Here is a 26,017-nt window from a genome sequence, read left to right as displayed (position 1 = left end):
ATTTGGCTATGCCCCCCTGTCGGGCAAGATTGCCTCCCCGTCGAGGATTTCCTAGCGCCACCACTGTCACTTGGTGACCCATAGATCATAAGGTACCAGTGAAACTTCTTTGTATTGGGATTTTTGTTTGTTTAACAATGTATGAAAATAAAAATACAATATTTGAGCTACTAAAAAATTGTTGCTTAATACAGTTTTGGAATAATTGGAAGTGTTTCAAGAACTGATCTTTCTTTGACGTTCTATCAGCCCTCAGTATAAATCTATAAAGAGTGTTTCGGAACTCTTGGGCGAAACTTTCAGGGGTGATAGTACATATCAGGACAAACAATATAATGGCAAAAATAAGGGTGCCAAAAGTCTTCCGAAGGAGATAGGCGTCATTAAAGTTTAGTGTCCAAAATGTCAAATGATCATAAAAAACGGAAAAATTGGTCGATTTGTTTGCAGTTTTCGCTAAAATTATGCTTTTTATCAGTATTTTCTCGAAAATAAATTTTGAAGATGTAGTTCAAAAAATGTCGATAGAGGGTAGTTTAGACTTCAGTAACGAACAACTATTTTTTACCGCTATTTTTGAATCTCATTGGATTTTTTTCTAATGCTTGGACTTAAACTTAAATTTTCAGCTCAAAAACAGAGTCGTTGGGCCTGATTAAGTTGCGCAAACTAAACTGTCTTCAGAAGTTAAAATACACTCTGTCACAAAAAAAAAAAAAAAAAAAAAAAAAACATTAACCCAGAAGGAAACGAGCGATCTTCATGCAACATAAAATGGATGTGGCCTTTCACAAGATAAGAAAATGATAACAAATTCAGAACAAGATATCGTTTTATTAAGAAGTTATGAAACAATAAAGGTTACAAAACCGTAAGCTGTATAGCCTCCTCTAGCAGCTATACAAGACAAAACACGGCGTGATATGAAGTGAAATAGGTTACCTATGACCACTAGGACTAAATCGGGATTCATCGTTGAAGGTAACATTCCTCCTTACTTTCGCGAACCAGTCAATCAAGTGCAGTGAAAATCCAGTCACCGAAAATCCAATCCATCGCAATGGACGCCGGTGCGAGATACCAACGTACGTCTTTCAGTGTACTCAGGATTATTTTTCTTGGTACCATCAGTTTCTTGGAAGATGTTAAATGGCATTGAACTAATGTTAACGACCTTGTTGATACAAGCGGCCGCTCTTATGATGTGCGATCTTTGCGCTCAGTTCTGTTTCTAGATTGCCTTAACCGATCGCAGTGCAGTGATTCATTTATTTTAAGCTACTACCATATCGCTCCGACTGTGACCGCGGCAGCTACGCGTATAAACAACCTGCTTCTCTAAGACCTACTGTACGTCCCTTTAAAAAGTTCAACAATTGTTTGTATGCCTCTTAAAGTTCGTCATAGTCACAATAGCGTCCTTACAACTCGACAGTTTCGTTTGAAGTGCCCTTTGACACAAGCTTTCACACTTTCAATCGTACCTATCTGCGCATCTTGTATGCGTATAGCGCGCTTACTCTTTCATCACTGGCGACAAAATTTAAATCATTTCTTGCCAGACTACATTCCTGCCGAGTTTGTTGTTTGCAGCTCAAGTTATTCTTGATGCACACATTTTTTGTGACGAAGTGTATTTCAACCTTTGAAGACAGTTCAGTTTTTGCTACTTAATCACGCTCAATGATTCTGATTTTGAGCTGAAAATTTAAGTCCAAGCATTAGAAAAAAAGGCAATGAGATTCAAAAATAGCGGTAAAAATAGTTGTTCGCTACTCCAAAGTCTAAAGCGCCCGCTATCGGCATTTTTTGAACTACATCTTCAAAATTTATTTTTAAGAAACTACTGATAAAAAGAGTAATTTTAGCGAAAACCGCAAGCGCATCGACCAATTTTTCTGTTTTTTATGAACATTTGAAATTTTGGACCCTAAACTTTAATGGCGCCTATCTCCTTCGGAAGACGTTTGGGACCCTTATTTTTGCTATTATATTGTTTGTCCTGATATGTACTATCACTCCTTAAAGTTTTTCCCAAGAGTACAGAAGCACCCTGTATAAATATGAAGGTGACGGTGCTTCTTTATTCTCGATGGTCAGAAGATCCTATACCGCCTACAGCCCTGAAACTTGGCACAGAATTCGAGTGTACACCGGAGGTCTGCACCTCGAAGCCCGAATTCTAAACTTCGAATTAGTTTTTTTCTAATTAATTAAATTAACATTTCACTCACATTTTGCCTACTTAGGGGGTCAACCCCCCCATACACACACCCTAACATAATATGTCATTGAAAGTTTTTTTTTTTTTTTTTTTCTGAACAAGATATTTGTTCCATTTCTCTCAATTTATTAGAACAGGAGATATAAGCGATAAATTTTCAAGGCTAAATTTTGATTAGTTCCAGACTGACTTTTCTGTAGTGATGTCATCTTCGGCATACGAATGTTAAGATAGGTAAACCAGGGATTCTTGATTTGTTTATTGCGCATTTTAACCGAATAAAAAATGCACTTTTTCTTTTTTTCCGACAATGATTTTTGAATGTCTCACAGGATTTATTTTTTCTCTTTTTCTCAAAAAATGGCTGTTTGCATATTTTCTGTACTTTTTAGAAACATTTTGAGGAAAATTGTTTTTATTGTTTACAGATGTTTTACTGTTATTACTTAGGTTAAATTCATTGTGAGTATGTTAATTGATTTTCTTTTTCGTTTATTCTGTATTTGCAATACAGATATTAATTTGAAAGACGCTTGGCGAATTTTGAGATAAACAATGGAGTTGTGGAACTATTTTACATTTTAAAGCTACTGTTAATGTAATTTAATGTATTTTTTTGTTTGTTTATCGAAATATTTTAAATTGCAAAAAAAGGTATTTAAGTTTTTAAAGGGTGTTTACGCGTATGATTATTGATTATTTTACATCAGAAGGGGAGGGGGATTTTTTTTTATTCTAGAGGTTCTTTCCCCTTTCCTCAAACAATTAGTGCAGGCGCTGTATGGAGTTGAGTATGCAAAATATGAGGACCGCATTCTGTAAATTGTTTTGAACTCAGAAAGGCTTGCAGATTACGATTCTGGATGTTGCCAGGAGGTTTGTTGGTCCATTAATTTTTTATATTCCGCTTCCGTAGGTACTAAGTAAATGAATTGAGCAAACTCATCTGAACCATTTTAATGATTGTCCTAGTTACAATGTCCCGTTGTTTCTTAAAATTTAAGATATTTAAAGCTAGGTAATTTAAAATAAAACAAAAAATAAATAAAAATTAAAAGAATAATTTTTGTTGAAATAAAATTATTTAATACCAAAAGTCGAATTTTTACTTAGGTCTTCAAAAGCAAAATATAAAAATCAATCTTTTTTATTTTGACAATCATTATTGATGCATTTTCAAAGCAAAATACAATTTATTTGTAATTTTTTAAAAGAACGAGACTTTTTTTGACAGTTGGATGAACATTTACAGGGCTGAATCAACAATTTCAGTAATGGTCGCTTCGTTCAGTTGCCGTGGGCACAATTTACCATGTCTTCTTTCGTAGCCAAATAAGGTATAATCAATAGGTTGTAACAGTGTTTGGTCAGCATTTATCCAAACATATGTTTGTGCTGCAGCTCTTAATAAATGTAAATGCAAAGCATCTCATGTGCAAATTATTTTTAATAAACTTAAACGGAAACCGATATTTTGCGTAATTTATTTATGCCGAAGGTCATCAGCAGTTAATTTTTTTTTCGAGAAAAGATAAGTGCTCAGTTTCTAATTCAGTTAATTATTCGACACTAAGATTTGGATTTCCAAAATGTCCTAGAGCTTTTTATACAAAATCCAACGATGCAACTTTTAAACCTTGTGTTTTTTGAACCCAATGTGCTGGTTGAATCACAGCCACTTACAGAGTGTAATGCTGGCAGAATATGACAAATCTTTTCGCCTATGATTGAGATTGAGCTGTCAAATGACATCCTGAAATGAATTTCTTCTTGTACGAACCGTCAAACCTAAACAACCAAGACGTTCTAGCTTATTCCAAAAAATAAATTCCCAAGATGCAAACATCTGTATCAGCGCTATAATAATTATACTATGGGTAGTTATGGTTTTTGCAGCGTGAAATATATGACAAAACATTCTAGAATCGGCTTCTAAGTGGTTGGAATTTAATTCAGGTACTTCAAAAAATGCAGAGCCTTGTAATTTAAAACATTTTGATGGATCATGAAATCCTCCACAAATATATAACTCGCAATCTTGATTTATTTGTGCATATCTTGAAGCAGCAGTACAGAGGAATTGAACAAGCTGTAACTTATTTTCAGTGCTGGAAAATTTTTTTTTGCAATATTTGGGACTTTTGTATTATCATTTAAAATTATAACACTTTAAACTTTTTGACCCTTACTCCGTAAAGCTGACTCTAAACATTTGATCGAAAGATCATCATACCTGAATACTATGTCCACTCGTTTTACATTTGGTCGCAAGAAAAAATCGTGGATTCTTTTGAAGAATGCCTCAGCAAAGTCACCAAAAGTGTTGAAAATTTTTAATGGAATTCGGTGAACAAGTGCCATACCATCAACAATAAAAATTTTAGAATTTTGTAAATTGAAAATCTCCTTCCGCGTGTTTGCACCGCACTTATAATGACTTTCTATTTCAAGAGAGAGTTCCGATTTTGGAGATTTCTTATAGAATCTTTCTACGTTAAAAAGGTACTTGCAGTAATCCAAAATTGCATGAGCTGCTAAAATTTGTGTGTCAAATCCTCGTTGATCAGCCAACGTGAATGTTTTTTGAAAAAGACTTATATCTGTTGCATCTTGTAACTTTTTATTACACGTAGTTTTTCTTCCTTTTTCATATGTAGACACAAAATTGTCAAATTTAATTTTTTAATAGGGTCGGATAACTTTTTACTTTTTGGAACAAACTGCTCTTTTTCGTACGTACTTAATGCAATCTCTCCATTTTCTACAATATTTAGCAAACAAACATCGAGAAGAAAATTCATTAGCAAGTTCACCGGTGTAAATATTTCAGAGAGTTGCAATTTTCGCTTTTATTATAGGGATTGCAAGCAATAAAATACTTGACGATACTTTGAATATCTTTTTCGTCTTTATTGATCCTGGATTGCGTCCATTCATTATGGTAATTAATGTCACATGCAGTGTTTGCTTGTATTCCGATATATGAAGAAAAAGCCTCGTGTATGCTGTTTTTAAACGGATAAAGAAGTAGCCATCTCTGCATCGCATCTTCATTTTTTGTAACACCTAGCAAACCTCCAGTCACTGCTGAAGATTGATTCTGAGACTTCTAATGCTAAATCGAGACTAACTGCATTAAATCTACCTTCCGTTCGTTTGACAGACAGCATTCCTCTTTTCATATCATTTACAACTTCTAAAGGTAGTTTTATCATATCTTGTAAATAAAGAGTCCCCCCCCCCCCCCACGAATGTAATTTGTGTGATTCGGGGAGAAAAAGTAAGGTAACAATTGTCTAGTTGTTAATAAATGCCGTTAAAAATTATTACTAAGATTAGCCATAACTGAACCTAACAAAATTTCAACCACTTCACAATACTTGTTCAAATATTTAAATATTTCGTTTTTAGCGCTCTTGGCAAAAAAAAAAAAAAAAAAAAACTCATCAAAAAATCTGTAATTATTCTTTTATGTTGATTATATTTTTCAATTAGGCCTGTATGATCTTTATCAACTGTATTCTCTCTTATTTCTTTGAGACAAGTATTTAGCAAATGCATCAATAATGATTGTCAAAATATAAAAAGATGGATTTTTATATTTTGCTTTTGAATAGTAATCCTAAGTAAAAATTCGACTTTTGGTATTAAATAATTTTTTAAAAAAAAATTATTCTTTTAATTTTTATTTATATTTTGTTTTATTTTAAATTACCTAGCTTGAAATATCTTAAATTTTAAGAAACAACGGGAAATTGTAACTAGGACAATCATTAAAATGGTTCAGATGAGTTTGCTCAATTCATTTACTTAGTACCTACGGGAGCGGAATATAAAAAATTAACGGACCAACAAACCTCCTGGCAACATCCAGAATCGTAATCTGCAAGCTTTTCTGATTTCAAAACAATTTACAGAATGCGGTCCTCATATTTTACATACTCAACTCCATACAGCGCCCGCTCTAAATAGCCTTTCTATAGTAAAATTATTTTTCATACTGGGTATGGGATTTCTTTTTTGACCTAGATGTACGAGGTACCGTGTTTTTTAATTATGTTGTCTTTCTGCTGAGGGAGGGGAGAGAACAGAATTTTCTTTTAAAGGCTTTTGTTAGATAGATTGGATTGCTAATCAGTCGGAGTTTGCTTCGCTCGCTAATTGAGTGGGTTACTCTGTTGCGGGTCGCTTGGCGAGTGTGGTGATAAACAATAGAGTTGCGGAATAATTTTGCTAATTGAAAGCTACTGTTAACGTAATTCGATTTCTTTTTTGTTTATTTGACCAAATATTTTTAAATTGCAAAGAATTGTTTTTAGGTCTTTAAAAGGTATTTACGCATTTTAATGAAAGAAAATGATTATTTTACATCAGAGGGGTGGGGGATTGATTTTAATCGAGGGACGTTTTTTTTTTCTTTTTCCATTTAAACGTTTTTATCAAAATGACCGGATCGCTAATCGATTGTTCGCTTCACTCGCAAATTGGCTGGATTATGGTAGCTTAGCGAGTTTGGCGATAAACAATAGATTTGCGGGCTTATTTACATTTGAAAGCTACTGTTATTGCAATTTAATCCCTTTTTGTTCATTAAGCAAAATAATTATATATATATATATATATATATATATATATATATATATATATATATATATATATATATATATATATATATATATATATATATATATATATATATATATATATATATATATATATATATATATATAAACGCCCCCTTCACTTGCAAAAGGGCTGGGTTCTGGTAGCTTGGCTGCTTGGCGTGTTAGATGATGAACAATACAGTTCAGGGGTTATTTTTAGCTTTAAATCAACTGTAAATGTAATTTAATGTTTTGACAAATTAGTTTAAATTTGAAAGAAACTGTTACAGGTTTTTTGAGGGTGTGTACACATTTTTGTTAAAGAAAAGTGATAATTTTACATCAGAGGGAGAGGGGCGGGTGGAGAGTGGATTTTTACTAATTCAATGGAGTTCCTTTAAATTATTAGCACGGGTACCGCCGTACGGGTACTGCTAGCAAAGAGAATAAAGGAAAGGTTCTATTATTTTGAATACATTTTCTTCAAACGTAGAAGTGCAGTATACCCTTAGTACAATTCGAAATTTCATGTCAATATTTCTTGTTCTGTTTACTTAAAAGTATTTTTTTTTTTTGCTTGATCTCTTAATTGTTATCTGCGTTAAATGGGAGAGTATGACACTTGTATTGTTTTCACCTCTATTTTGGATGTCAATTGTGAAATATTTTCTTTGCAAATGATTAAAAACTTTGATTTGATAAAACTAGAAAGAGACTTGGAGCTTGCGGTAAATTTTTAAATATAAATTGTCTTTTGATTGGTTAAATCTGTGAAATGTCATAGGTGTGACAGTGGGGGAGTGACCCCAAAAACAAAATCTTTAAAAAAAAAAACTGTTTCTTTTTCTCTACTGCAAACGTAGACCCTTCAGGTTTGGCCGACAACAACATAAATTTGCGATAGAACAATGGATACTTATCGATGTCTTGAAAAACTAACATTTCCGGAAAAGGGTTGAATTGCCGTTTGTAAACTTCGTCATTTGACTCGTGGAATACTTCGCTGTCCGGGTGTCATCGGAGTGATTCAATCATGAGCTGTCGAAAGAAAGATCAAAAAAGACAGTATCGGATTGCATAATGTATGAATACACAGTAAAGCGCAAATATAGTTTCTATTTCTCATCATATTTCTAACTGTCATGTATAGTGGAAGTAGCGTCTGTGTACTGCTCTAAGATTCATTGGGGCAAGGGGTAAGCATCAATCTGCGACTCGGAACAGAGTCCAGAAAACAGAAGAATTACTTTCTATTTATTAAAAAAACATAGTATGCACAAAAACGAAATCACTTCTTTTATTCATTATTAATTCTTCAAACAGACTACTTGATATCAAAAATGGGGCATGTCCTAATGAGAATATTGCATGTCAGAAAACCATTCGTATCAAACACAAACTTACTTGCTTTTTTTTGTTTCTTCACAAAATATTTCTAATTAATTTTAAAATTACGTAATTATTCATACAAACTAATGCTCATAAAACAAGGACAATGTTATCAGTTCCAAAACTACTTTCGAAATCGTTCTCTCAAGCACGGCAACCGCCGCTATTTCAGTTATGTATTTATCTTAACATTATAATAAAATAATAAATAGCAAAAAAAAAAAAAAAAAAAAAAAAAATACGCTCTTTGAATAAATTTGTTTCATTGATTAAAAGCACATTAAACCAATGAGAGGTCAATGGCAAATTGAAAAGAAGACATGAAACATGATTAAGTTTTATTTTCTGTTTTTAGCAACCTGGAAAAATATGTAGGATTTCCACGGGCACTTAAAAGCCCCTATTCTCATGTATTGTTTGTAGGAGCCCCTCTAAAAGCCATATTCAATAGGATTCGACAAATCCTTTGACATTTAATTAACAGGCATAGTCATTCGCTAACCTAATAAATTGATAATTTGGAACATATTAGAGTTAACAAATAGTTGCTATTTATATACATGCTTATTTATTAACAAATGCATATAAATTGGTTATAAGGATGCCCCGATTATAAGGTCACTTTTACGAAGTCCCGAAGAGTAATCTTATAACAAGGTTCTGACTATATACCTGTGTATGTGTTTATAAACGAAACTCTTTCCACCATGAAAAATTTCTTGTTCCGCCGCTGGAGTGAATTGATCCTGTATAGTTAAAAATGTGACAGAAAAAGGCCATATGAGGCAGAGTGAGAAGTAAAATGATGTAAGTGGATATTTTTAAGTTTTGAGTAAAACGCGTTTAAAGATGCGGATCAAGGTAGGCGGCTTTCATTGAAAAAGTTTTCTAAATCTTGCTGTATAGCACACAGCTACTACCAGGGCTACAAGTACTATGTCTTGCCTCAAAACAGAGGAGAGGTTCATCTACTATTTGTGCTGGTTATCTCCAAATTTTTAATTTTGGCACTTAACATTTTTCGAGCCCCTTCCTGCCGTATATAAAGGCCCTATTATTCAAACTTCTGGAAAAGTGGGGACCCTGAAATCTGAAGATTACTATTGGGGGACAGATATTCTTTCTCAGATGAATAAATTTTTTGTTTGCGAGTTATGTAGTGTTGTTGTTATTCCAATGAAATCCTGAAACATTTTCAAAACACATAAAAGCTTTATTATAAACGCAGCTAACACACATTTAAAAATTTTAAAGGATAAACAATATTTCAAATTGCAATGCCACTGACATTCTCAAAAATGATATAACATGTAAAAATATATATAATGGCATCATTCATTATATCATTTAATTCAGTGGATCAGTCCTTACATCCAAAAGCAGTAGGAAGTTTTGTGATTTCAGTTCATTTTCTGTTCACATTGACGTCCTGTAAGAGTCACTTTTCAGACGTCCTGTTTTTGCATCACTTATCGCTCCCCACAAGTCAAAAATGAAATCATCTGTAAATCCAAAAGCTTCCAAATCTGAGCTATCTATTGCCGTAACAAAATCGTGTGGATTCGCCTTTTCGCGTCCTAAGTCCCATATTTGTGTAGCTAGAAAAGAAAAAAGAAACATCGGTACAAAATCAAAATGAACTAGAAATTTATAGCTATGATTTACTACATTATTTCACCAAAAGTAATATCTGATGCAGATGCTCTTGAACCTTTTCATCCAACACACCACTTTCCATTTTTTTTCTTCTTTTTTCGTTGCTGCTTGCAGTATTAAAAATAAGCAGTAGTTACTTCATTTTGTGAAACTTTTGATTTGATGCCTAGATTTCCTGCCCAAGGTGGCAAATTTGATGTCTAAAGTTTTGGATTACATTGAAGCTTTTCTTTCCTGATTCATTGTGATGAAGGATAAGTATTTAAAAGTAATTTTCAAATGCAATCAATTTATATATATATATATATTAAAAATGGCAGCTATAATGTTAGTTTGGACGCCTAGAAACTTGTACCACACACCATCATGATGCCTAGATTTAAATTTTTATTTCTAAACTTGCCTGAGTGGATACCACTTTACTGTTATGAGGACGGAATTCCGTCATATAAGGAATCTGCGGACGGACTTCCTTCTTTCAATCAAGAATATATTTTCCTTTAATTAATAAAACAAAGAATGCACTTTAGAAAACAAGGTGTCATCATCCTTTTTTTTTTAATTTGAGTGAAATAAGAAATAACAGTTCTGAGTGTTTGTGAAGTACAATATATTGCCTTATTTAAACAGGTAAGAAAAAAAAACGAGCAAGGCGAAGAATAACCCAAAAGTTAACTAAGGCTGGGGTTTTGAACGCTTGGAAGATTAATTTTTCACCCTTCTTCCCTGTGTTCTTCAAATATTTATTTATTTTGGAAATTTTCAAAGAGAAAAATGCGTTTTTAAAAGAAGCATTTTTTTTTATCTAGAGAAAATGTTTTTAGCAACAGTGAAACCTGTGTATAACGATACTGTCTATAACGATAACCTGTCTATAACAATATTTTTTTTTGGTCCCAGCAAAATGTCAGCATGAATGATCAAACTGTCTATAACGATAACCTGTCTATTACGATATATTTTTTAGGTCCCAACACTATCGTTTTAGACAGGTTTTACTGTATATGAAAAGATAAAGTAATCAGATTTTGTGTTAGTTTGGTAATAACTAAATAAATTTAATTGAAATATATTACATATTTTGATTAAATTTGTTTACATTATTACTATTTTAGTATAAGACCTCATAATCGGCAACCATGGGACCAGTACAATTCTCGATATCTGAATTTACTGTTTTTCAGATCGGTACCGAAAATTTCACAATGGCGGACGTAAAAACTTATCAGACGATCGCCCTAGTGATTACACGTTTAATAGAGAATACACTAATTACGATATCAGTAATAGTAAAATGACCATTTACGTTTTAACTACTTTTTTTTTTCTCCTTCATAAAATTGCGGCTGACAACTGAGAGCTGCATCATTTTCAAGAATTTGTGTTTCATGAGAAATCCTCAATAACTAAAACAAAACAATATTATCTATTTCTGAAGCTTATATTTAATTACATTGATTTGAAAATTTGAACCTTCTTTGGTTCTTTTTTCTTTCTTTTATTTTATTGATTTTAAGATGTAAAGTTTTTAATATTAACAAATGCATGTTATTTATTTCTCATTAGAGAATATGAAGTATATTCTTTATTTTTGTCGTAAATTTACTGTCTAGTGTGCTTCATGAGTATTTCCATAAATGCCATCAAGAAAGGAGCTATCAACAATGCTGTTTTGTTCCGAAAATTCTACAATCTGTTCAAAAGTATAAATTTTGTAGAAATGTCTGAACATAGAGAAGGAAAATTGAAGATTGAAGTAAAAAGTAATAATATTTTTATCACTTATTTTCAAAAGCTTTACTCTTCTGGGGAAAAAGCCACCTTTCTATTTCCGAAGTGAATTATATTTATGCTGCAATAAATAAGAGTCACCCAACTAAAAATTTACAACTACAAAAAGTTGAGAAATCAAGACGACTCATCAATGTAATTACCTTTTCCGGAAGCAACGCATATGAGTAAAAACTGTGCGGGGGGGGGGGGGGGGTTAGAAGGAAATAAAAAAAAAAACCTTCATAATGCTTCTGACATAATTCTTGCTGATTCTTGTTTTAATTGACTTCCTGAATACAAATGTGATCTCCGTTTTTTCCCATCACTTTCCACTTTTTGGAAATGCCCCCCCCCCCCTATTTTTTGAGTTTTCGACAGTTTTAAAGCTGCTTTTTTTATTTGGAAGGAAAGGATACTACACATTAACACTCTTCTGACGAGCTAGAGAAGTGAAATGGTCAAAAGCTTGAACATGTGAAGCAGGTTGAGAGATTGATGGAGGTATTCTCCCCTAAAGTATTTTTAAAATCGTCAAAACCGATGTTTTTTTTTCTCTAGAGGTTTGTTTTACAATTTTTTCACTTTTTTTTTCGGCATAAAACCAGAATATAGGACTCACTCCTATGAAACCCATGCCCGTCCCACCTCTCTAGCCCCTCAGAAAAGTGTTACAGGCAACTATAGTATTCCCTCCCTCGAAATAAAAATAAAAGCTATGAAACTGTCGGAAACCGAAAGGGGGGATGGGAGTGAATGGTGGTCAAATTTGTATTCAGAGGGTCATTTTACATTAGAATCAGCAATAATTAAAAAATCTAAAAACAATCATTATTATTATTTATTTATCTATTTTTTATTTTTTTGCCGTGCGGTGAAAGAAGTAATAATGCCTCATTTAACTTAACCCATCCCATATCTATTTTTTCAACTTTTTAAAAATGCGTCTAAATGCAAAATACAAATTATTATACTGCCTGAAGTAATTTACCACTATCGAAGTTTGAACTAGTAGGTTTCACGGTTCATCGTTCTGTATGTTTACTTATTTTTGCGATTTGATTGTTTGCAGAATTCCAAGAAATGTTTGGTTTCTACCGAACTAGCGAAAAACATAAAACATAATACACAAAACAATCTGAAGATGTTTATCTCCAGCATCGAAATTGCCAAACTGCAAATTAAAGAGAGTTTTATTCTTTTTTTTTTCTTTTTGTTGAATCTGTGAATAAACAATTATACGACAATAAGAAGAAAGAACTTGAAATTCACGCATGAAAGATGTGATATACAAAGAGAAATGGAGCGTGATAACTATTGGGCTGTCGCCTCCCGCCCCCCAGCCCCCAGTTTCTAAGAATTAAAAATAAGTTTGAATCATGCATTCAACACTGATGTAATAAAAAAATTATGATCATTTCAGATCATTCGATATGCATGACAAAGCTTTGTGGTATTTGGAAATTTGTTTTGGACGTTACCTTATACAGAGAAAGATCAATTTCGATTATAATTAAACTTCCATTAAAAATTATTTTTCATTTTTCGCAGTAAATACGTACCTTCAGAAAGAGTGTAAAAGTTTCACTTTTTTTATAATGAAAGATAAAATGTTCTTCAAATGAAATACTTTCTATTTGATTATTTAAAATCTTTTTCATCAAATGAATAAATAAGTGATCAAATCAACGAATAAATAATCAAACAACAAAAGAATGAATAAATTACAGTCGACTCTCGATAACTAGAAGTCTTATAACTCGAATATTCTTTTATCTCGAAGCTTTCCTTAGGTTTCTAAACAATTTAGTGTTTTCAACTCAAAGTTCTCTCTATATCTCGAATGTACTCCTTTTAAGTCGAAGTTTTGACGAAAGTTTCGTTTTCCTTTTATTCATAAAAATGTGACCAAAATAAGAAAAAAAAAGTTTTTTTTTTTAAATTCTTTTAACACATTTCTTTTCTTTTCAGCTTGTATGGAGGGAAATAATTTATTTACAATAGTGCTCCTTAATGCTTACAATGTTGCAAGATTGCGTGAAAAGTAACCGATTGCATGGGCGTCCACATGAAAAATTTTAAAGGGGAGGCGGAGATTTTCCCCATGGAAACTGATTTCAGTACAATTGTGTTTATAAATTTAATAACGTTTTAAGATGCGAGAAAGAAATGTAAGCAGTCAAAAATAACTTCCTTATCCGAAATAACTTAATAAAATGTATTCTTTGTAAAGATATTTTTATATAGTAATTAATTATATCCAAACTTTTTGTGTTAAGGTATTTATTTAACTTGTAAGTGTCGCAGTTTATCTATTATAAAATATTCCTGGGTATTAAAAAAAAAAAAAACTTTAGAGATTACTGGGAAAGTGGGAAAGGAACTTGGAAAAGGAAAACCGACAACTCAAACTACCAATTACTCGAAGGTTTTAGCCGGTTCCACAGGACTTCGAGTTATTGAGAGTTGACTGAAAAAATAAATTCATGTATGAAGAAAACTAAATGAGTGAATGAACCAGTGAATGATCAATAAAATAAGTGAGTGAATGAATGAATAAATAAATGAAGGAAGGTAACTTGTTAGTTAATGAATGAATACGTAAATGATTAAATAAATGAATGAAGACGTGAAATAAATGAACTATTCACTTTGCCCCGCGTGCAGTTGACAAATTGTTTCAAGCTCTTAAAATCAAAACAATCATAACATTAATTAAATAATGCACTGAATATCAGTTGATCTCAATTTATATTTGAAATGCAAATTGCATCATTTGGTAATTGCTTTCATATAATGCTATCATTTTACAATAATTTATTTTTGATAAGCCACAAAATATTACAAAATGTGCATCTAATTATAAAAATGACTTGTATACTGCCGTTCGAAGCACAAAAGTCGTATCTACACTTCTTGTCAAAATTGAGTTATTGTCACAAGATAGTTCTTTAAAACATGATTTACCTATATGCAATGTTTTATTGTCATTTGTGAATGGGAAATATTAAAAAAAAAAAAGAAAAATCTAAAAAAAGGAAATCTGAATCAAATATGTGGAGGCGTAAAACTTTAAACAGCGGTTTCTCAGTTTGAGCTCGCAGCTGCAGAAACGACTTTTGTTCTTAGAGCTATTTATATTTTGACTGGAATAAACTATATATTTAAGAACATAATTAAAATTTTGCTAGATGGATGGTTCTGAAATATTTTAAATCATTTCAATGAATTGAAAAAAAAAAAAAAAAAACTGAAAATATTTAATTATTTCACTTTGCCACGCAATGTCACTCTACTCCACGCTCACCAATCACAAGGGTGATCACCCACCTGGAGGGGGGGGGGTCATGGCGCAGATTGCGCCATGGAAATTTTTAGAGGGAGGGTTGTTTTAAGGGTATTTTTCACTTTGGGGGGGGGATCTTGCTCTAGGGGAGATCATTGCGATATTTAGGGGGATGCGCTCTTGCTCTTAGAGGGGTGGCCTCCTCTGCCATTCACCTACTATTTATCAATGTTGAAGGACAAAAAAAACTTTAAGTTGATAGTATTACAGTCGGACCTCGATTTAACGAACCTCTATTTAACGAATTTCACGATTTAGCGAATTTTTCTTTTTCGCAGACTAAATTAAAGGCAAAAACCTCTATTTACCGAATAAGAAACCCTGAATTAACGAATTATTTTAACAGCCAAAAAAAAATTTTTTTTTCTGTTAATTCGAGTTTGGAAATACTGGATTGTTTTCCAAATGATATATGAATTTTGTCTGAAGCAGAAAAAGACTTTTCTTGGAATCAGTAATTTTTGACGGGCGAGGGGGCTTCCAACTTTCAAAGAATAGCGATTCTGATACAGAAAGCGGTAATGAAACTCCCATTATTGTTCGGCACAGTAGGGTCTGGTGGGGTAAAGTGGTCATGAAATCGCAGGTTTTCAACTTAGAGGTGGATAATAAATACAATAAATTCTTTAAACACTTAAACTTTTTTTATTTTTATTTTACATTGCATTATTAAAGAACACGGTACATTGAGTTTTAGGAAAATTAATATTGATTTAAGTAGTTTTATAACACTTTCATTTCCCTTTGTATTTATGACCACTTTACCCCATGGGGTGGGGGAAAGTGGTCATAGCATGGGGTAAAGTGGTCATAGTTAAAAACAGACGCAAAACCGTTACAAATAACCCTAATTTTTGTATATTTCGGTTACTTTTTTGTTACGAGTATATGTACGAGTATATGCGGGTATACACGAGTATACTATACGTGTCATGTAGACATGAGTAAACATGTTCATATATGAGTAGATAAAAGTATACATCAGATACATGCATGCACGTGCCTACTTAAGTATATATGTGTATACACGAGTATATGAGCATGTATACTTGATTACCTACAGGAGTGAATACGTGTCTACACGAGTATATACGTGTCACGTGTATATGCGAGTATATACGCGTATAAACGAACCTCATATGCACGTTTGCACGTGTATCTCGAGTATATACGTGTATATCTGAGTATATACGTGTATAGTCGACAAATATACGCATATATAAGTGTGCATACATACTTATACGGGTATACACGAGTTAATTCGTGGATATATCCAGTGCGTGTTTGGGTACGTGTCTACTCACGTGTATATATATATATATATATATATATATATATATATGGAAGCACGAGTATATACGTTTTTTTACGTGTAAACACGATTATATACCTGTTTGACGTATATTCGTGCATTTACGTGTATACACCAGTACATGTGTCCACGTATATCCACGAGTATATCCGCTGATATACATTAATGCTTACAGAATGAATCCAAGATCTTGGGCAAAATCTAAGTGTTCTGAAAGAGGAGGATAAGAATTAAAGAATCATGAGGAACTTGTGGTCGCTGACGCGCTACATGCATACAAGGTCAGAAACTGATGTTAGCAAAACAGGTCACAAAATTGTTACACAAAGATGATCTTAGCCGACATTTTAGTTTTTAAGAAATATTTAGAGAAGTTGTTGAAAGTTACGGCCTGTAGTAGCTCTAATACACGCATCGCAACAAAAGCGCAGCGACTGATGAAAGTTTTTCAAAAATCTCGTAATTGCAACAGAGTGATTGCGATGCATGTATTACAGCTGCCGGCCGCAAATTTCCTCATTCGCTATAAAACTTTCTTAAAACCTAAAATGTTGTGTAAAATTATCTTTAAATTGTGTATAAAAATTAGTATATTAAAATAAATATATTAAATTGTGTAATAAATTTGTGACCTGTTTTGCATCCATCAGTTTCTGGCTTTGCGTGCATTCAGCGCTTCAGCGTTGAGTTTGTGTCCATATGTTTCTTATGATTCTTGCTCTTATCCTCCCGTCTAACACCTTTTAATAATTTGCTCTAGAGTTTAGACTCACCCTGTATACATGTATATCATATGCTTGTATGTAAGTGTCTACTCGAGTACGTACGCGTACATACGTGTCTTCCTAAGTATATAAGTGTTTGTATATATACGAGCATAAGCGGGTATATACGTGTATAGTCGAATGTATATCTGTATAGATAAAAAATACTTGCAGATACCCAAATACGTGTTTATTGGTGTATTTATGTGAATGCGTATATATACGTGCCTACACGGGTATATGCGTATACTTACGCATATACTCGTATATTTAACCCTGTTTATTTTAAAAACAATACATATTAAGTGAAATTAATATTTAATTTATACTTAAACATTAAGTGACTTAAGAAGAACAATATTCGTTAAGCCTAATATTATGACCACTTTACCCCATCTTACTTAAATTGTTCTAAAAAATCATTCAAAATAGATTCAGCTAACTGATAATGAGTAAGAGTTCTTGAGACATGTAGGAAGCTTCCTGTGCAGTCAATCTGTTCATAACTCTAACAAACAAAATTTCCCAAAAAAAGTTTAAAAAGGTGTTTACATTTTAAAAATTTTCACATTTACACAAAATATTTCTTTTTACCAAATAAAATTTTGCCAGTTGTAACATTTTGTATTTAAAATGTAGTTTCTAAATGCACTACCCTAAAATAAAATTTTCACATTCATTCGAACATTAATTTCCAAGCTATAGCCATTTATTTGAATTATGACCACTTTACCCCATTGACCACTTCCCCCCACCAGACCCTATTATTTAAAAATAAAAAAATATTAGCGAAGCAGAAAGACGTGCATCGAAGAAATCCGTTACGTTTTCCCAAGAGTAGGAGTGTAATATAGGAATTTACTTTGGGACGGACCCAAGGCACAAGTCAAAAAAGAGAAATTTCCAAATTTGAGTTTGAAAATATTAAAATCTTTGTTCCCAATGAGTGGTTTTACACTTATATTGTGAGGGGCGTACGCCCTTTCCTAAGAGTATAAAAGAGAAAGTGCTAAATAGAAATTCCTTCAAACAAATTAAAGTTTTCGTAATCAAGGATTGTAGTTTCAAAACACAAATTAAAGTTTTCTTTTTCTCTGCTTTTTTTTATTTGGAGCACCTCTTTTTAACTTCCTTTTACAAAAAAAGGAAGTATTGTATTCGCGAAAAAAATTTCATTCAAAATTCGGCCGTAATTTTCATTTTGCTCACACTCGAATTAATGTTGAGTTTTTTTTTTTCAACCCTACCACACGCGTATACACTGTTATAACCAGGGGTTCCAGACGAATGAAAATATTCCCTCTAAGGTGAAAGCATAGTGCCTGAAGGTGCAATGCAGGCTAGAAAATAGAGCAGAGGAGCCGAAACAGCATGCAATCGCAAAAAGACTCATTGCGCATGCGCTTTTGCCTTAGACATACATTCAACCACCTCAATATGGCGGACAAATGATGATTGCGTTTGTGTGTCTTTCACATTGAATGAAGTACACTATTGGATTAAGACACAACTTTTCTAGGATTAATTATCCGAAATTACAAGTAAGTACAGCTTTTGATCACTTTGTAGCTTTTAGGGCTTTCAAACATAGTTAAGTGTTTAAAAGTGCATTTATTGCTTTTCAGTTACCGTTACTGTCTTTTAATTTCAGTTTACCATTACTATCGGGAAATTTCCATCATTCAAAACGCTACTAAAAATATCTGTCATTATTTTCTTGAGTACTCGATAAGCAGCTTTTATTAATCACAAAAAAAAAAAAAAAAAAAAACCTGCTATAAGATTATCAATAATCAACAAGTGAGAATCTTAATAAAAATGGTTCTTGCGCTTCGTAGATTATAACAGAAAGCTAACGATAAAAAATCTCTTTCAGTCTAGCTTTTTATTTATTTATTTATTTATTTTTTTTTTTTGCTTTTTCATTCAAATGTTAGAATCATTTCCTGTTAGCGGTTAATGTCTCGATAGCGTTAGAAATTTCTTTTGGTTTTTTTAACTGTCGAAAAACTTCATGTGCATTTTATTTTGTTACTCTTGATTAACGTTTATGAAACGATTTTGTTTTTCCGTAACTGTAATATCCCTGAATATTTTTGGCTCTTCATGTAAATAATTCATAAGTACAGCTATGCTTCATTTTCGGAATGCGTCATGTTTTAGTAAATTTATAATTTCTCACATTATTTAAATAATTACTCCTCTTTAAATTATAACGATTTGTGACAGATCTTTGATACCAAGTAAAGGGGTAGATATTTATTGTTTTATTAATTCTTTACATAACTTTTTGTAAAAAAAAACCGCATCAGAACTCTGAATTTTTTACATGTTTTTAACGGCCCCAGAGTTATTATTAATATTATTTATTTTATGAATTTTTAAGAAAGCGATAAAGATTTCACTGGTCCGCAAAGTTTTTCATTTGCTTTTACCGCGCCCGTGGGTCAAAAGAGGTTGAGAAACACTGAGTTAGAGCAATGAGCACTTCTTAACTATGTTGAACACTCTGAAATATGATCAAATGCTGTAATTACATGTTTTAATCATTTCCAGTACCAAGTTCAATGTGAAAAATGTCCAAAACGTAGAATATCATAAATCAAAACAAAACTTAAAAAAAGAAAAAAAAGTACACAACTGTATTCAAAAACGCACACAATACGGGGGAGGGGGGAGGAAGATCTATAGTAAGGGCGCCATTTCTCCCTCCGAAGGTTCCTTTTTTTCACTCCGGCTGTCTATTTTTTAAAAGGTGCCTGTTTTTCACCCTACTTAGAGGTCAGGGTCTTTGGAAGAGGAGACTAGGGTTGGACCATCTCCCGAAACAGGTTGTGGGGGAATGAAATTGGTGACGCAGCAACGGAAGCACTCGCGGAGCAGTTTAAGGCGATTTCAATAGGAAATGACATTGCTTCGGTCCTATTTTTGGACATAAAAGCATATTTTGGAAGAAAAAAAAAAGCCTTCGTGTCTTAATTTACATTCTTTGATACTAGTGTTTATGTCTTACTCATATTTTACGAGAATAATTTTGAATTCGAATAAAATGGAAGAACAAAACTTGATCATGATTGACTTCAAACTAGAATTATTATGAAACTAAACCAAATTTGAATTCAACTTAAAATAATTTTATTAGAAGAAAATGGTAATCTATTTGAGTCATTAAATTCGAAAACTGCTACGAAAAAATCTTTTCCTGAGTTGGAAGCGAAAGTACTGTTATTCATTTACTTTAAAGTTTATCTTCAAAAAATTGTAGAAGAGAGAAAGAATCATTATTAATATTAATTATGAAGAGAAAAACGAATTTATCAATGAATAATCATTGAATTTAATAATGTATAGCAACTATATTGGTTCAAAATAGTTATATACTTACATTTATAAAATATATATATTAACATAGAGGGAAAAATACAAATACTCAGAAACTGATTACCACGTGGTACTTCATTTATACGTTTTTTTATGAAAGAAATTACATATCTTATGAAACATTTTTAAAGCAATTACTGTTATTACAAGCATATATTTTCCAAGTACTGTTACTCGTGTATAAATGGAAAAATTTTGTAACTATATTGATTCAAAATGCAAATTACTGTGTACATAAATGACTACAATAGATGCAGTGAAATATTCTTTTCGCAAAATATTAAAATAACTACAGATAAATAAGTGCGGAATATCCGAGTCTGGTTGTTACATAACGTTTCTCTAATAACCCCAATAAAATATTATCCTATGAAATATTTTTAAGAACAAACCTTTACTTTAAACTGATATTTCCAAGAACTGTTGACTGTGACTTTTTAAATGGATACCAATGATGAACATTCAAAATATGATTAGCTATGTAATTACTGACAATTTTGATTCAAATAAATGAAATAAGCTATAATAAATACATATACTGAAATATTTTCATTTGTAGAATATATGCACAACTCTAGATGGGAAAATATGTATTCCCCGAAACTGACACCGCATAAAGTTTTATTTGAAGTTTATTATCGAATGATTTTTTGTTTGTTTTTTAACAGTTCATTTAAGACAGAAATTTTTCAAGTACTGTTGCTCAAAATTAATTCATGAAATATTTAAATTTACGAAATAAATGAAACAACTAGTGAAAATATTGATTCTTCGAAACTTAAACCACATAATGTTTCAATATTAACTCCAGTATTAAGAGATCTCTTATCCTATGAAACATTTTTGAGAACTCATACTATAATTTCAAACAGATATTTCTGATAACAGCGCGCTCGCGAATTATCGAATAAATATAAATGACGACAATTCAAAATATTTGCATCGGTAGAGTATACGAATAAATGTGTACAACAATAGAGGAAAAAAATAAGTTTTCTCCGAAATTGACACAACATGACATTTCATTAATGGTCATTCATAAATCACTATATCGGAAATTTAGAGAATTCCCCCAAAACTATAAAACAACCTTTCTTCCTTTAAAAAAAAATATTTAAAATATACATTATTCAAGCACTACCGCCCGTAATTAAATCATAAAAAATTACATTTGTAAAATATATATTACAAGTATAGTGTGAAAGATATAGATTCTCCAAACTGAAACCACATAATAACTACATAATAACGCCACATAAAACTAAGAATTAAAGAATGGAATATGAAGCACTGTAGCAATTTTTGAAAAAGAATTTAGATGAATTATGAAAAAATCTCCTGTTTCTTTGAAATTTCATGCCCCGGGGAGTTCGTGCGATAAATAGCGCGAGCCGAAAAATTAAAATTGAAGATGCAAACCATATTGAGCAATGGAAACAAGCAAGTCAGTGCTTCCAGGATGACGTCAAAGATGGTCATTTCCCCCCTCCTTTAGCCACGAAGCGGCGAAACTGGAAGATCAAAGACACCGTCCCACCCTCCTTTTCAACCACCCTGCTTAGAGGTGCGATTTCGGCTCCGTATTGGTTGCCGCTGGTGAACAAGCGTTTCTCCCCTGAAAGGTGCCGAATGCATCCTGTAGTTTTAAGTGTATGTTGCAATGGTTTCCAATGTGCACCCAGGGTATTTTTGCCAGTATTTGTATTTTTCCCTCTATGTTAATATATATATTTTATAAATGTAAGTATATAACTATTTTGAACCAAAAATGTTGCTATACATTATTAAATTCAATGATTATTCATTGATAAATTCGTTTTTCTCTTCATAATTAATATTAATAATGATTCTTTCTCTCTTCTACAATTTTTTGAAGATAAACTTTAAAGTAAATGAATAACAGTACTTTCGCTTCCAACTCAGGAAAAGATTTTTTCGTAGCAGTTTTAGAATTTAATGACTCAAATAGATTACCATTTTCTTCTAATAAAATTATTTTAAGTTGAATTCAAAATTGGTTTAGTTTCATAATAATTCTAGTTTGAAGTCAATCATGATCAAGTTTTGTTCTTCCATTTTATTCGAATTCAAAATTATTCTCGTAAAATATGAATGAGACATAAACACTAGTATCAAAGAATGTAAATTAAGACACGAAGGCTTATTTTTTTTCTTCCAAAATATGCTTTTATGTCCAAAAATAGGACCAAAGCAATGTCATTTCCTATTGAAATCGCCTTAAACTGCTCCGCGAGTGCTTCTGTTGCTGCGTCACCAATTTCATTCCCCCACAACCTGTTTCGGGAGATGGTCCAACCCTAGTCTCCTCTTCCAAAGACCCTGATGTGCACCACGTGGAACCTCTAGGGGCCCACTCCGGTTTACAAGAGGTGCATGTCAACGAAAGAAAAGAATAGGGCTGCAAGAGATGCAAGTAAGGGCCAACGAGCTTGGAAGCCATTTCAGCGATACTTCACTAAAATTTAGGCAGTGTATAAAAGACTCTAGCGCACAAAACACAATGCTGTCAAATTTTATGGAAGTTGTTGGGCCGTTGGGCTTTTAATACTGTATTTATAGTTTCAAAAACATGAGTTTTGAACTTCCCAGTTATAACACTTAAGATACAAAGCACCAGTCAAATTATGTAGAACTACTGACCAAGAAATCATACGACAGTGTAATTATGAAAAAAATCTAAATAAGTAGCAATCAAAAGAGCATGTTTGAATATGATTTTAGACGCGTAAACTATTTGCCCTCGTGTCACCGTTATCGAAATGTTAGGTTAGAAATTAAAGTCTGCCAAAATATTAACCTTCCTGCTGGTTCGGGTCTTTTTTGACCCATTTCAAATTTGTTTCTTATATATCTAATGTATTTTTCAGAATTTTTCCAGAATATTTTGTGACTTTGTATGATCATTGTTTATATTCTGTTATGTGCAGTTTTTTAAAAAATATGATAGCATTTTTCCAGTAAAAATTGTAGCACATAAGTTGTTCGGGTCCTTTTTGACTCATGTCAAATTTTAATGAGTAGGAAGATAAAGTACAACAATTTTCAATACATTTTTCAATTCTTATTGCTCAGGCAACACATTCATGTGTGTGTTTTAGTTTTATGTGCATTTAAGTGCCCCTAGCGCCGCACTAAATGGTACTAGGGGTACTTTGTTGTTCTTAGGATCGTTCGTTTCCAGCGGCGGATGGGACAGCATGAACCGGCCTCCCCCCGCCCTTTAGTTTTTTTTTCAGATGCAAAAGATAGAGCGGATGATGCATCTTCTAGATTTAAAAGGGAGTCACCATTAGAATTTGAGGATTCAAATTAGGAGAACTGCGTTTACGAATGTGGAGAAAAAGAATCATTAATACGAACACCTGCATAGTAAAAAGTAATATTCGTGCTGATGATGGGGAGTTCGGGACCCTCCCCCGCAAAATTTTTAAAGTTATAGCTTCAAAAACGTATTGTTAGACTATTTAGATGATCTTGGCGATGTTTGTGGGAGGAGGTATCTGGATAATTCTCCCCAAACATTTTCAAAATCAGAGTTCTAAAACGTATATGTAAGTTATGTTTGGAAACACTAGGGGGGGGGGAGAAGAGAAGGGGTTCAGGAATTCTTTCTAGGCAAAATTGCTCAATTGAAGTTTCCAAAGCGCCTATTTAGGTGACAGTTGACACTCTTTGAGGGGAAGCCGATGTTTTTTAAAAGTCTAATATTCGTGTAGATGATGGGGGGTTCGGGGACACTCCCCTGGAAAATTTTTGAAATTATAGCTTCAAAAAAGTGTTGTTACATTACTTTTAGATGATCTTGAGTGATATTTGCAGGAGGAGGTATTTGGAGAATTCCCCCAAAACTTTTTCAAAATCAGAGCTTTAAAACGTATGTGTAAGCAATGTTTGGAAACACTAGGGAGAAAGGAGGGGGTTCAGGAATTCTTTCTAGGCAAAATCTCAATTGAAGTTCCCAAAGCGCCGATTCAGGTGCCAATTGACACTCTTTGGGGGGAGGGTGACGTTTTTTGAAATTGAAGTTCTTCAACAAGTTTGTTACCCATAAATCTCCCCCCCCCCAAGTAAGTATCTGAAAGTCTTATGTGCAATAACGGTTGTGTGTGTATGTGATGGAGAACTTTTCACGCGATATCGCGCGAAAAGAGAATGTATAATTTCAATGAATGTCTTTAAACTATCTTTGACAATGTTAATGATAACAAAGATCCGGTCCCCCCCCCTCCGGGAATTTTTTAAAATTTGTTGTCTTAAAAATGCATTCCAGATGATCTCAGGTAATATCAGGGAAAGAGGCTCGAGGGTGTTCTCCAGGAATTTTTTCGTAATTGAAATCTAAAGAAATCGATTGTAGGTCTTCTTTAATAACGTAAAAGGGGACCGACAATTCTTGGAATCTGAAGCTAAAAAACGTTATTTTCGTCGACTTTCAATGACGTGAGGGGGGGGGGGGAGTTTTCGGGAGATAATTTGGAATTAAGCCCATAAAATGAAATTTGAGACGACCTTTATTGATGGTGGCGAGCGGGTTGGGCACAAAAAAATTTTCTAAGTTAGCTTTTAAAACGCAGTTTTTGACGATCTTTGGTAATGTTAGTGGGTGAAGTTGTTCAGGGACCTTCCTTCGGTAATTTTTCGAAGTTTGAATCCTAAAACACAGTCGTAGATGATATTCACTGATGTTACCAAGAGTTCGAGGGTTCTTCTTAGAAATCTTTTCGGAATTGAAGCCCTAAAAATGAAATTTCAGACCATGTTTGGTGATACAAGGGGGAGGAGAGATTCGATTACCTCTGAAAATTTTCTAAATTGTAGTCCTAAAAACGAAATTTTAAATGATCCTTAAAGATGAGGTGGAGGCGCTTCTGCAGGATTTGGGTTATCCCTCTCCTGGAAACTTTTCGAATTTGAAGTCCTAAATACAAGTTGTAGACCATCTTTGGTAACGATAAGCAATAGGAGATGGGACTGGGTTCCGATTTAGAAACTTCCCCTGCTCTATTTCAAAATAAAAGTTTTAAAATTTTAATCTACCTTGGAAGTGTAAAATGAAGGGTAAGGCTCGAGGATCTCTCTCCTTTCGCATTCTTTGCTGAGTCTCTATCATTTTATTAAATTATTGATACAAATGTTATGGAAAAACCTCCCAGAAGTATTTCTTTTCCAAAACCATTTTAGTTCTTTGGATTTTTCATAGTGAAATTTTCAATTTCCAACCTGTTGTTTGAATTTGTTTGAAATTAAAGTGTTTGGGATTCGTTAAAATAATGTTTTAATATTTTTGACTGATGTGGTACTTTTCAGTGACACCGTAGGTCTTCTCCCAACTTTATTTTACTTGAAATATCTACCAGCTAGAATATCTTAATAAAGTTTTATTTTGTTTTCGATTTATGCATTCAAACGCTTTGTATTCATTACATTATTTTAAATCTGCCCTGCTGTACTTTAACTTTTTTTTTCTGTTTAAAACATGCCCCTATGAAACCGCCATAATTATTTATCTATTCATTTATTGTATTAAGTTAAAACTTGTCATAGGTTTGT

The 26,017-nt window shown here is 32.7% G+C and overlaps 1 protein-coding gene across 1 annotated transcript in view; it reads right to left on the bottom strand.

Moving 5' to 3' along the window:
• Window positions 1–9,429: 9,429 nt before the first annotated feature.
• The window catches only part of LOC129218039 (PDZ domain-containing protein GIPC3-like), a 130,993-nt gene continuing 114,405 nt past the window's right edge, over window positions 9,430–26,017 (bottom strand). The window contains exon 6 of the mRNA XM_054852218.1: window positions 9,430–9,815. Coding sequence (XP_054708193.1) covers window positions 9,634–9,815 — 182 coding nt within the window. The 3' untranslated portion in view covers window positions 9,430–9,633. The remainder of the gene's footprint in view (window positions 9,816–26,017) is intronic.

The sequence above is a fragment of the Uloborus diversus genome, chromosome 3 (genome assembly GCF_026930045.1).
Source record: "Uloborus diversus isolate 005 chromosome 3, Udiv.v.3.1, whole genome shotgun sequence".
NCBI classification, from domain to species: domain Eukaryota; kingdom Metazoa; phylum Arthropoda; class Arachnida; order Araneae; family Uloboridae; genus Uloborus; species Uloborus diversus.
This window is presented reverse-complemented; position numbering and strand designations above follow the sequence as displayed.